At 44.4% G+C, this 13,601-nt stretch overlaps 1 protein-coding gene across 1 annotated transcript in view; it reads right to left on the bottom strand.

The window, feature by feature from the left end:
- Nucleotides 1-3,721: 3,721 nt before the first annotated feature.
- Nucleotides 3,722-13,601, bottom strand: part of GRK7 (G protein-coupled receptor kinase 7) — a 32,764-nt gene continuing 22,884 nt past the window's right edge. The window contains 3 exon segments of the mRNA XM_053929259.1: nt 3,722-3,865; nt 3,867-4,030; nt 4,033-4,058. Coding sequence (XP_053785234.1) covers nt 3,722-3,865; nt 3,867-4,030; nt 4,033-4,058 — 334 coding nt within the window.

The raw sequence follows: 13,601 nt of genomic DNA on the forward strand, positions 1-13,601 counted from the left end.
TTTAGTATCTGGTCTTTTCCAGAAAAAGTTTGCAGACCCTCCTCTAGACAATGCATCATTTTCCCTACAGTTGGAATGCCATTCAAGGTCATCCAAGTCAGAGATTTCCAGATTCAATGACTTCATAAAAGATGACATTTTAACTAATTCAGAAAAAAATATTTTGAAGTGAATAGCACACGAAACACTTGCTGCATTGTTCTTTCTTTCATTTCTCTAGTGTTTGGTAAAAACTTCATCACCGACCAGCCCCAGTTCACTGTGTAGATTGTGGAACCGTTGATCTAGCCCAGCCGTAGGCACCCACGGCCAGCCCTGTCCCGGAGATGCTGCTGGCTCACATCAGGGGTCCTGGCCTTACTCCAGGACTTGGGCTGCTGTGCTTGGGCCAGGAGGGGGTCCCTTGGAGGCTAGTTATTGCTACAGCCAGCCTGGGCATGCCCCATGCACCCAGGTCCAATTGCAGTGGGTCCTGCCTTGCTTTAATGAGTATGTTTTTCCCTCTGATTGTTAAAAGAAATATGTGTTCAGTGCAGAAAATTTGGAGGCAAATGGAAAGAACAAATTTCATCCCTACCCAGAGAGATATAAAGTTTTACTGAGACAGAGAAAGAACAAAAGCACTTTCCAATCTAAAAGTCCTAAAGAGACACATCCCAGCATAGCTCCCCAAACCAAAGTGGAGCTGGGCACACGACAGGCAGCTATATGTATTGAAGGAATAACTAAACCTAAATAACTGTTATTAGCCATTCTAGATGACCCAAGAAAATTCAGTAAGTTTTAACATTTTTTTTTGATAATCAAAAGGCCATTATTGGTAAGTCTTCCAGGCCAAAACCTTTTCTTCTATTGTTTTTCCCTTGCTGCACTGTTTTCCTTCCCATGGCTTATTCCTGCTGAGACCAACCATTTAAGAAGCAAGGGTTACACATTCTCAGTAGTTTTCATCGTGTTTTACTGTCCAAACAGTTTACAAAAATGTGTCTTATTAAATTGCTTTAATGATACATATAATATAAGGTTTAGAAACTGATCTGGTAGGTTCTCATGATTTCAAAACATGCAATTTCTAAGAAGCAAAGTTTCGATCATTGAATTATTTCACATTCATGCCTGGTCACCTAAATGAGAAACGTCTTAAATTTGATATTTAAGAGAAACAATTGAGAATATTTTTTAACTCTTTGTGGTTTGCCATCTTAAAAGGAATGATTCGTCGCTGTTTCCTCTGAAAACAGCATCCCTACTTTCTGCTATGCAGGACACTTCTAAGTTCTTTTAAGCAATTTGTCAAGCCTATCTTCTCCTTTAAGAAATAAATGTTTCAAATCATCCCTGACAAACTGGAAGAATAAAAATGACTTGTCCCTCCCTGGCTGGTGTGGGTCAGTGGATTGAGCACCAGCCTGTAAAACAGAAGGTTGCTGATTTGATTCCTAGTGAGGGCACATGCCTGGGCTGTGGGCCAGGTCCCTTGTTGGGGGCTTGTGAGAGGCAACTAATCAATGTATCTCTAGCACATCGATGTTTCCCTCCCTCTGTTTCTCTTTCCCTTCACCTCTCTAATAACTAACTAACTAACTAAATAAATAAATAAATATCTTTAAAAAAAAGCGACTTGTCCCTGGTTTTTCTTTGTCTAAATATAATACCCATAGACCCCTTTGTTTCCTCCAATGTTTTATTATGTTTATGAAACTTTTATATAAAAACATGTGAGAGTGGACCCCCCCAAATGGAATTATTTTCTGGAGGGCAGGACCCTTGTAGTACAGAATTCCCCTGCTAGGCGAGTGTTCTAGGAACCCATCTGTATCAGTGTACGAGCTGGTGGAGTTGTGAGAGGCTGCATTTGGCTTCAGTGGATTTTTTTTTGAGGACTCAACACATTTGCCTATTTCATGATGGGTGATTTACAAGCGCACCTGCCCACACCTCTCTGAGTGTAAACCAGTTTTTGACCAAAAATAGCATGACCCCCATGCCCCACCCTCCCTATTTACTGGATTTTGCCCTGAGCGACTTATTTTTGTTTTCCCAGATGAAAAAAGTCCCCAAAGAGTAATACTTTGCTGATGTGGAAGAGGTGGAACAAAAAATGGCAGAAGCACTAAAAGGCTTCAAAATTCACGAGTTCAAAAACTGTTCTGAGCAGTGGATTGATTGGTGTATTGCATCACACGGAGAGCACTTTGAAGGTGACTGAAGTTTAAACATGTAAGAATAAATACACTACTTTTGACAAGTAAATTCCATTTTTGGGGGGTCCCCCCTCACAAGCTCATTTTAACTTTTTAATCCTCACCTGAGGATTTGTCGTTATTGATTTGTGTGTGCATGTGTGTGGATGAGAGAGAGAGAGATGGCAGATGAGAGAAACATTGATCGGTTGCTTCTTGTACACACCGGACAGGGGATCTAACCCACAACCTAAATGTTTTTTTAAAACATTAGTATTTTTAAAAGACCCCTGGGTGATTCCAAAGTTCAGCAGAGTTTAGGAACCAATAGAATATGGAATTATAAGTATAAACAATTTGTAGGTGTTACTTAAAGGACTCAATTTACAGAATAATTCACAGACATCACATGTATTTTCATTTAAAATACTTCAACATGAAAATGGTAAAATATTTCAAAAATATGAGAAAAGACCTTCCATAAATTAAAAATTATTTTGTAATGTGAAATATTGCCTAACTATTACAATCCACTCCTTTTTTTTTAATGAGGAGAGTATCAGGCACATTTATTTCCAGTGCCAACCGCCTTTTTCTAAGTACAGAAGCAGAAGACATGCTGGAAGATAAAGGGAAGGACGGATATAAACAAAGGAAAACTAAAATGGTTATTTACTAAGAATTGCAAACGCTCATTTTCTGTGCACGCCACAAAGTTCCCTTCTCTCTTCCTAGTACTTTGTGTAATTTTCAGGGACAGGAGAGTAGAGGGCTCATGCTTTTAGTTCATCAAAACAAACCTGAGTGTTCCTTTCCCAGCCCTCAGTGAAAACTGAGACTTTACTGATCTTTATGAAAAGAAGAAAGGGAGAGAGGGAGGAAGGGAGGGAAGGAAGGGAGGAAGACGGGAGAAAAGAGAGAGCAGGAGAGTGATGAGCCTGCCTGTCCTTTGAATTGCTTTACGGTTCAGATGCCCCTCCCGCTTGATGGGTCCTCTCTACAACAGGTTTTGTGTGGTAGGGACGTCAGCAACAATGTAGAGGGAGCCACTTTACACTGGGGCCGAGCTGCTGTCCCAGAGCAACGGCCTTGCACACCTTGTGTCTCAAATCTTGAAATGTTAAAACTGGGCAAAATAAGCTTCGGACAGCACCTAGGGCAACATTATGTTCCAAAAAACTGTTTGCGAAGATAAGGAGAAAGCCATTGTTATGACTGCTGGACTGAAAATTAAAAACGTTATTTAGAATTAACTTCACCATGCTGTCATTTGCACCAGTAGAAATGCCTTCCTTCTATGGATGTGGTTGTTCCCCTTCCCTTTCTCTTGAATGCCCCTTGCCCTTGTCTCCTAATTGGGACACTATTTGGTTTCCTGCTAGAATCAGCGCTTCCCAAATAGCTGTTCTCTTATGGATCTGAATAAATGCTTGTTGCCTCTCACTTTGAAAGGCCTTTTTTTTATTTTTAGGTTAATAGGGACATTGGAGGGCTAGGTCAGCTGAGACTCCTGCTGCCTGTGTGGCAGAGAGAACAGCTTATAATAACAAACACACACCAGACTTGGATGAGTGACCCTCCCCGCAACCTGCAGGCCTGTTGGGGCCATTTAATTCTTCAAACAGTCCGGTTTCTATAATCTCTTCCTGCCACACCATGGGGACAGCACCTGCTGCAGATCTTTTGGAAGAACTTCTTATCTTCATCATCAAATTCAACTCCCTAAACCTCAGAGAAATCTTCAATGTCATCGAAGCGTTTGGCATAAACCAGCCAAGGGCCTGGCACATAAGGTGGTTCATCTAGGCTTGCTTCCAGGTGGGGAACGTGGATGGTTCTGAAGAAGGGCGTTTCCTGGGATCATCAGCGTTTTCTCTGGGAAGAAAGGAGACAGTCAGCCTGCCACACAGTAACAACCAAAAGAGGAAACACTCTAACAGGGCAGAGCACTCTTTTCCCATCTCAAATTTCATTTTAATTACTGAAACCATATAACGACATAAAGAATAATTTAGAAAAATAATAACTTCAAAAATCACCCACCATTCCATCATATACAGACAGTAGCATTTTCATTATCTGCAGACAGCTTTCACATGTACTTGTGATTTTTCAGGAGTCTAGCAGTTGACATGACTTCTACTCTCGGTGTTTCCACAAAACACCAACAAAAATCAGTGGGGCCAGAACCTCCTTGCCTGCCGCTTCCGGTCCTTGCCTCTTGCTCTGCTCTCAGGGTCGCATAGAAGCAGCTAATGTGTCTCTTCCCACAAGACCACCACTCACATTTTAAAAGACCACACTTGCATCTCCTCATTCTTCACAGGACGTGATTTTTTAGGAGCCCACCTACCTCCCCAAACTGCTGTAATAATCTTTAAAGACTTAAAAAAACCCATTAGTAATTTTTAGTAGCATGAAGGAGCATATGTTTGTTGCTCAAGACTATGGTTATTTACGATCAAATCTCCTCTCCTTTTGCTAGAAGTTATTCCAGTATTTGCCCAGAATAAAGGAAAAATGTACGTTCCCAAGTGTGAAACCTCTTGTATTAATTACCTGTTGCTATGTATTAAATTGCCCCAACATTCAGTGGCTTAAAACAACAAGCATTAATTATCTCACAGTTTCTGTGGGTCAAGAATGTAGGCATGGCTTCAGTGGGTGCCTCTGGCTTCAGGTCCCTTGTGAGGCTGCAGCAAAGCTGTTGGTCAGGGCTGTGGTCTCATCCGAAGGCTCGCATGGGGTTGGGGGGAGGAACCTCCTTCTCGGCTCCCTCACGCAGTTATTGGCACGACTCCATCCCTCACCATGTGAACCTCTCCATAGGGCAGCCTTATAACATTGTTGCTGGTTTTCCCCACAGCGAATGATCAGAGGAAGAGGAAGAGAGAAGAGAGAGGGAGTTCAAGACAGAAGGCGCCGTCTTTTTATCACTTGATCTTGGAAATGAAATCAACGGGGCTGTTTTGTGGCATTGGATTCCAATGATTTTTTCCTTTTCCTTTTATAGGAATAAATGTGTTGGTCTGACTAAGAAATGTCTTCTTTTTGGAAGAAGTAAATTTCTGCCATAAATCAGCTTTAATCAAAATTAATCACATTCATGGTCTTCCCTGTTACATTTTTCATTCAAGTTATCAAAAAGCTTTCAGGAAAAGGATCACGGACTTCCCTCACGTATCCCCTTGGAGACTCCGCGCGGTGTCACGTGATTACCGAGGCAGACCCAGCCCAGTGAGATGACACGATAATGGCATTACTAATAACAGTGACAATACAGAGCCTACTCCCAGCTAACACAACGTTAGGCCCTTCATTTACATTGTCACATTTTACCACCAAAGCAACCCTGTCTGTTTCTTTTATTTATTTATTTTAGAGAGGTGGGAAGGGAAGGAGAAAGGGTGGGAGAATGAGAGGGAGAGAACACTGATGCTCCCTCTCAATGCATCAACCCTGCCTGTTTTTAAATTGTATTTTTGACCTCTCTGAACCTCTTCTGCATTCATAAATAGCTGTGCCTCTGAGAAAGCAAGAAAATACAGGTGAATCATTCAAAGAAAAAATTGTAAGAAAATGTTTTTTAAAAATAAGAGAAACTCAGTTGGAAACGTGATATCCAGCCACTCCCTGGGCTGTTGTTCCGTGGTTCTGGCCGAGCCCCATCCAGAAAAGCCATCCAGGCTCCTGGGACTCTCCCCACTGTCACCCAGCTGAAAAGACAGGGATGAGGAGCTGCATCCCGAGACACTACAAGGTTTCTCTTTTCTTCCGAAGGCCACCAAGTCGCCATCAACTAAAAGAAAGGAAAATGCAGGCTTGTCTTCTCTTAGAGCCTGTCACCCAGTGTCTGCGTGGGGAGTCAGGGCCCGGAGGGAGGGTTCCTGAGATAAACAGAAGCTTCAAGGATATATTTTTAAAGAAGGCTTATTGAGGTTTAATTTACACAGCAACATTCACCATTTAAGGTATCGGACAGATTGGGGAGAGGGTTTCAGGTAGACTTTAAATGTGGCAGAACAAGGGCAGAGCTGGAATTCCATCCAAGTGGATTAGGAGTGAACTCCAGGCCTGGGTGTGTCAAAGAGAGCAGGAGAGTTGGAGTGGGTGGAATGAGTTCCCTGGATGCCCTGAGGTCGGAGCTTGTACCTCCCTGAAGGTCACACTGTCCCAGGGGTCAAGAGGTCGCCCTAAACTCAGTCTGAGCAGCTTTCACTGGAATAAACCCAGATGGCCCGGGCTTGTTCGTCAGGATGGTTGAATGCAGCCCTTCTGAAACTAGTCACACAAGACAAGGGATTTCTGGACGTTTTCAGGGCTTTCTTTCCTTCCTCCACATCCCTAATTAGAAGCCGCTGGCAGGCAGGGCCCATGCCTTACATCTGTGGAGGAGAGACTATTCCATGACCTGCCTGCTGGATCCTGGCTGGAATGGGGACTGCGTCCGAAATCCCTCCGAAATAGTCTGACAGACCCCCCACCCTGGCCCCAGGCCTGTTGGTTCCGTGGACAGACCTTTGCCCAGCCTCAGGCAAGCATGTAAGGCATTTTCCCCTAATTTGGATGGGTCACCCCAGTCCTCCATCCACCCTGCCCTGTGCTGTAGAACCCCTTATCACCTGCCACCTGGTGCAGAGGGTGTCCGTGGCATCTTGCCACCGCCCAAGGCACACCTCCCGTGTAAGTTCCCTTAATAAACTGTTGATGCAATGATGGAATTGTTGGCCTCTTTCTTGGTCTCTCTCGGCCTGGGAAGTTTACATTAACAATGCCCTTTTCCAGTCAATGTCTGTGGTCGCTGATGCCAACAACAGAAGACGAGGCTTTCTAAGCTCTGTTTCTTTAACTCTGTCCAGGCCACCACAGAGCTGATCACCTTGCTCTTTTGCGCTCGTGGCTCTCACCTCAGATCTGCAGTTAGAAATAGCATGAAGGTGATTTTACTCCCGAATGTTGCCCTCGATGGCGACTCTGTGGAGGGCTCTGTTGGCCCATCCCCTCTTGGACAAGTAGGAGAGGCTATTGATGGAGGCAGCATCTTTCGTAATAGCCAAACTGGCAGCTGCAGGAAGACTTCTCCTGCTGGCTGGAGTAGAATATATTTCTGAGCATTAACAGAGGCCCTTGTGTTACTGAACCCCACGTGGAGATTACAATGCCGTTCAGTGAAGATGTGATACCGGCTGCCCATGCAGGCGGACCACACTGTGCGGTCTGGTCTGCCAAGAACCGTGGGTATGAGCCTGAGACTGTGTGTGGGAGAAGCAGCTCAGTCAGACACAGGCACTGGTATTTGCGCTTGTTCGGCTGCATTGACTGGTCAGAATAAAAACTGCAGAACACTGAAGCGGTTCTTTTATTTTATTGGAAAATACCAGAGTTGACCCTATCGGGAGCCCCTAGGAGATGCTCGGAAAAGCTTTTGGCTTCTCTGCAAAATGAACTCACAGACCCATAAAGGCAAAGGAGGAGATCTTATTTAGTGATGTCTACAGACAGAGAGGGATTTTCAATTTGTTTTATTTTATTTTTACTTTTTCATTGAAGTTATTGGGGTGACAGTGGTTAATAAAATTATTTAGGTTTCAGGGGTACGATTCTATAACGCATCATCTGTACACTGTATTGTGTGTTCACCCCCCCAAGCCAAGTCTCCTTCCATCAGCATTTATCCCCACGGAACCCTCCTCTACCTCCCCTCGCCCTTCCCTCGGGTAATCACCACACTGTTGTCTGTACCTATGATGCTTAATCCCTTCACCTTTTCACCTAACCCTGCAACCCCCTCCCCTCTGACAGCTGTCAGTCTGTTCTGTGTCTGTGAGTCTGTTTCTGTTTTGCTTGTTAGTTTATTTTGTTCATTAGATTCTACTCTGACCTACTTTAAATGCTCGTCCGTGCACTGGGGAGGGGCACTCGGCCTCTCCACCCGGTAATGTGCTGTCCAGGCCCTGGCTCTGCTCTGACGAACACCCACAAAATTAATCGGGTGCTATCTTATTTGAATGAATTTTTCAAAACTATGAAGATTTAAAATGAAAACATTGGAAGGCTTTCCCTTTCCCTGAGCAGCTGGTTTCTACATGCCTCTTCTCCGATGTTGTAAACAGTTATCCTCCAGACAGCCACAACGCGTATGCTTTATAAAAAGGTTTTCTTCACGGAGCAGCTTCAGGCAACGGTCCAGTGCTTTAGGGAGCATTTTCCTGAGGAACTTTGCAAATGTCTCACTTTAGAGGCCCCAAGTGTGCTTCTAAAATACTGAGATAGATTTTCAATCACACCCACCCAGTGGGTGGTGCTCCCCCTGGAATCACCTGAAGAGTTTGTTCACCTGCATATGGTGTCTGGGGGCTACCTGCCTTATCGGGGGGTCACTTTGTAAGTTACATACATGTCTAATCACCTTGTTGTACACCCAAAACTAACATAATACTGTACGTCACCTGTAGTTGAAAAATAAATTTTAAAACAATGAAAATAAAATAGAAGGGTCTGTTCCCTTCCCCCTGCTGCCTTGGCCACTGTTGGTGGCTTCTGTTGCTTCCTACACTCAAGAGCCAGGGTGGCAGAGAGGGTCAGGGGTCATCACTTCTAGTTCTCTCCTTCTGGGGCACTTGGGAGACCACACTAGCCAGCCCCTCGCCCTTAGATAGGGCCCCAGGAATGTTCTGGTCATCAGAAGTGATGTGTGATCTCCGCTGAGGCAGGACGAAGCTCCTTGGGCTCTCTTCTCTTGCCACAGCAGCTGGAAGACACCAGTTGCCATAATGCTGTAAGACAGAGGCAGCCGGGGTCTCTGCGTCACTGCTCCAAAGGGAGACACCCTGGAGGGCCGCTGGGCCCGCAGTGGACTTTGTGTGAATGAGAAATAATCCCTTAGGTTTCAGCCGTGGAGACTTTGGGATTTGCTTGTTACAACGTGGTCTCCTCTGACTGCACCAGTACAGCCATGGTGGAATCTGTACTGGGAAATCAGCTTCACATTTTATGTCACGTAAGTGTGAAGTTCTGTCTAATTTCAAAACACTCGCTTGTTAGTTTGCTTATCTGCCATGCTTCAAAAGTTATTACAAATGAATTTGTTTCGCTGTTTAAAAATAGGTAAAAAATGAACCAAGATGGCGGCATAGGTAGACACACTGCGCCTCCTCGCACAACCAGAACTGACAGAAAAATCGAACGGCAAGGAAGTCCGACACCAAGGAAATAAAAAATAAACATTCATCCAGACTGGTAGGAGGGGCGGAGACGGGCAGCCTGGGCGGAGAGGACTCGTGTTGCCGTGGCGGGACCGAGACTGGCGGAGTGTGGGACGAACAGGGCAGGCAGTCTGACCACTAGCAGACCCTGGGGCCCCACATTTGCGCAGATAAACCGAGAGGGCCGGACTCGGAGTGGCGGAGAGCGGGGCAGGCAGAGCAGTGGGTAGCACCCCGGGGCCCCACATTCGCACACAGATAAACCGGGCGAACGGCGGGGATCGAAACAGACCACACAACCCAGGGCTCCAGCGCGGGGAAATAAAGCCTCAAACCTCTGATTGAAAACGCCCGTGGGGGTTGGGGCGGCAGCAGGAGAGACTCCCAGCCTCACAGGAGAGGTTGTTGGAGAGACCCACAGGGGCCTAGAGTGTGCACAGGCCCACCCACTCGGGAACCAGCACCAGAAGGGCCCAATTTGATTGTGGGTAGCAGAGGGAGTGACTGAAATCCGGTGGAGAGTGGAGCGGGGTCCATTGCTCCCTCTTGGCCCCTCCCCCACATACAGCGTCACAGCGCAGCGACCAGCGTTACCCCGCCCCGGGAACACCTAAGGCTCCGCCCCTTAAAGTAACAGACACACCAAGACCAAAAAAAAAAAAAAAAGGCCCAAATGACAGAACACTTCAAAGCTCCAGAAAAAATACAACTAAGTGAGGAAGAGATAGCCAACCTATCAGATGCACAGTTCAAAACACTGGTTATCAAGATGCTCACAGAATTGGTTGAATTTTTCATCACGCTCGCAGATGAAAAAATGAAGCCTATGCTAAGAGAAACAAAGGAAAATGTACAGGGAACCAATAGTGATGAAAAGGAAACTGGGACTCAAATCAACAGTATGAACCAGAAGGAAGAAAGAAACATGCAACCAGAAAAGAATGAAGAAACAAGAATTTGGAAAAATGAGGAGATGCATAGGAACCTCCAGGACATCTTGAAACGTTCCAACATCCGAATTATAGGGGTGCCAGAAGGAGAAGAGGAAGAACAAAAAATTGAAAACTTATTTGAACAAATAATGAAGGAGAACTTCCCTCATCTGGCAGAGGAAGTAGACTCCCAGGAAGTCCAGGAAGCTGAGAGAGTCCCAAAGAAGCTGGACCCAAGGAGGAACACACCAAGGCACATCATAATTATATTACCTAAGATTAAGCAGAAGGAGAGAATCTTAGAAGCAGCAAGAGAAAAGGAGACAGTTACCTACAAAGAACTTCCCATAAGACTGTCAGCTGATGTCTCCAAAGAGACCTTACAGGCAAGAAGGGGCTGGCAAGAAGTATTCCAAGTCATGAAAGGCAAGGGCCTACATCCAAGATTACTGTATCCAGCAAAGCTATCATTTAGAATGGAAGGGAAGATAAAGTGCTTCTCAGATAAGGTCAAGTTAAAGGAGTTCATCATCACCAAGCCCTTATTATATGAAATGTTAAAGGGACTTACCTAAGAAAAAGAAGATAAAAAATATGAACAGTAAAAATGACAGCAAACTCACAGTTATTAACGACCACACCTAAAACAAAAACAAGAGCAAACTAGGCAAACAACTAGAACAGGAATAGAACCATAGAGATGGAGATCACATAGAGGGTTGTCAATAGGGGAGTGGGAGGGGGAGAGGAGGGCAAAGGTACAGAGAATAAGTAGCATAGATGATAGGTGGAAAATAGACAGGGGGAGGGTAAGAATAGTGTAGGAAATGTAGAAGCCAAAGAACTTATAAGTATGACCCATGGACATGAACTATAGGGGGGGAATGTGGGAGGGAGAGGGTGGGCAGGATGGAGTGGAGTGAGGGGGGCGGGAAATGGGACAACTATAATAGCATAATCAATAAATATATTTTAAAAAATAGGTCAAAAATGAAAAGCTTGCCTCCATATTAAACATTTTGAGCAAAGGCCACATTGTTCTAGAGTCTCCACTGGCAATGACCTGGCAGATTCAGAGTAACTTGGCTGCCTCAGTTCTGGTGCAATGTTAGCCGTCACTCACATGACTATACAGCTGTAACTTTCATATTTGCACACATTTTTAGATTTTGAAGATTCGGTCCAAATAATTTAGGACGTTCAAGCTCATAGTTTGGTCAAAATATTTTTATCTGATATATTCCTTAGGACAAATCAATAATACAAGTACCCCCGCTTTTCCAAAGTTTGTGTTATAACGCTTCATTTTTATGGAAGACCTACACTATATTGGCACTTGTTTTTGCTAACTGAAAGAAATCCAAAGAGGATTTTTGCTTTTATGAAAAATGCGGGAAGACAAAATAGGGTTCAGTGTTTGTTTTGCAGCAGCCGTTATAAAGGCAGGTGCACCCAAAACAGCGAGTAGCCCCCCCAAGCTCCTTCCCCAGGACTTGCACTCAGCATCTCAGCATCGAGCTGCCAGAGCTTTGAACTGTGTCTGTGAGCATCTCTGCTTTGTCTCCATTTATTCTGTGCATCTGTTAGCAAGATGTGTCCTATCAGAAAAGCCTAAGAGAGCTCGCAAGGGCTCTGATGTTATGTTAGCATCAAACTGGAAAATAAGTGTATTTGGTACGACTTGATAGGTTATTCTGGGGGTTCTGGGAATGCTCAAAAATTCTTCCACATAAACTAATGGTATTTCCTTCCTTGCTTGACTCCATTCGGCTGTACTTTCAGAGAGTGGGGGAAACCTGTAATTCCCATCATTCATTGAATGATTCCTGACATACCTTATATCTAACTTTACATACATTATATCTAAACCTCAAAATATCCCACTGTATCAGCCAGCATTCTCCACAGAAACAGAGCCAACGGGATGTTGACGGGGTCCAGAGTGCACCACCGTGGCATAAAAATTATTTTGAGGTGAGGGCATTTGAGAGTCAACAGGTGCAAATCTGCATGAAAGCAGAGCCTCCCAAAAGAACGCAACTCACAAATCCTCTCCCCAGGGATCTCAGGAGTTCTGGAACCAGGGAAGAGCAACTCTTATCACCTGTGACAGAAGTCAGCACCACACTTAAACAGGTATTGTCACAAAACTGTGTCTCCCGTCTATTCTCCTAAGGGCCCATGTATCGTTCCCAAAGGGCATTGCTCTTCCATAGTGCCCTTCCCGCCCTCCCCCAGCACTAAGAAGTCATTTCTTTGCCTGTAAGTGCCCTTCCCCCTCTTCTTCCCATATGAAGCCTCCATTCTCACCACCTCCTAGTCACATTTTTCTGTGAACTCCTATAAATGTACATGGATTAAAATCTGTCTTTTGCCAGTTTAATTTGCAGGCCTCCGTTTTTGAACCAAGAGGGCAGAGAAAATCCATTTTTCCCCTCCCTGACAGTAGTGTGTATATGAGAGAGAGAGAGAGAGAGAGAGAGAGAGAGAGAAAGAGAGAGAGAGAGAGAGTTTTATTTTAAGGAATTGGTTCATGCAGTTGTGGGGGCTTATCAGGTCCAAATTCTTTAAGGTAAGGCTTTCAGGCTGGACATGCAGGGAAGAGTTGCAGTTCAAGTCCAAAGGTGGTTTTCTGGGAGAATTCTCTCTTCTCCAAAGGATGCCAGTCTTTTCTTTCTTTCTTTCTTTTTTTCTTTTTTAAATTAAGGCCTTCAACTGATTGGGTGAGGCCCATCCACATTATGAAGAATAATCTGCTTTATTGAAAGCCTACTGATTTATATATTAATCTGATCTTTAAAAAATGCCTGCACAGAAGCATCTAGAATAATGCTTGATCAAATATCAGAGTACTATGACCTGGTCAGATTGATACGGAGATTAACCGTTATTACCACCCCGACCCCCATTTTATATACAAGGATACTGACACTCAGAGAAAGTCATTCGATCGCTGGAGGGAAAAGGACCAGTAGAGTGCGTAGCAGAACCGTAGCAGAGCTAGGATGTGATTCTTGTGTGCGGCTCTGGGCCTTTGGATTTCCCGTCCTTACATAACACAGTCACCCTCTGCCAAGGGCCTTTTCATAGGGCAGGTTTTATTTACTTATTTTTTCTTCTAAAATATCTTGGTCTTATTATTCTATCGTAAGCAATAAAACTTAATGTTCCTCAAAACTACTTTTGACTATGTTAATTTAGCCGGACACATCATATGTGTTCACTAAATATTTGTTAACTGGTCGATGATGTTTCAGAGAGACATTTAATAGGGGAAGAAT

The sequence above is a fragment of the Desmodus rotundus genome, chromosome 8 (assembly GCF_022682495.2).
Source record: "Desmodus rotundus isolate HL8 chromosome 8, HLdesRot8A.1, whole genome shotgun sequence".
In the NCBI taxonomy this organism is placed as follows: Eukaryota; Metazoa; Chordata; class Mammalia; order Chiroptera; family Phyllostomidae; genus Desmodus; species Desmodus rotundus.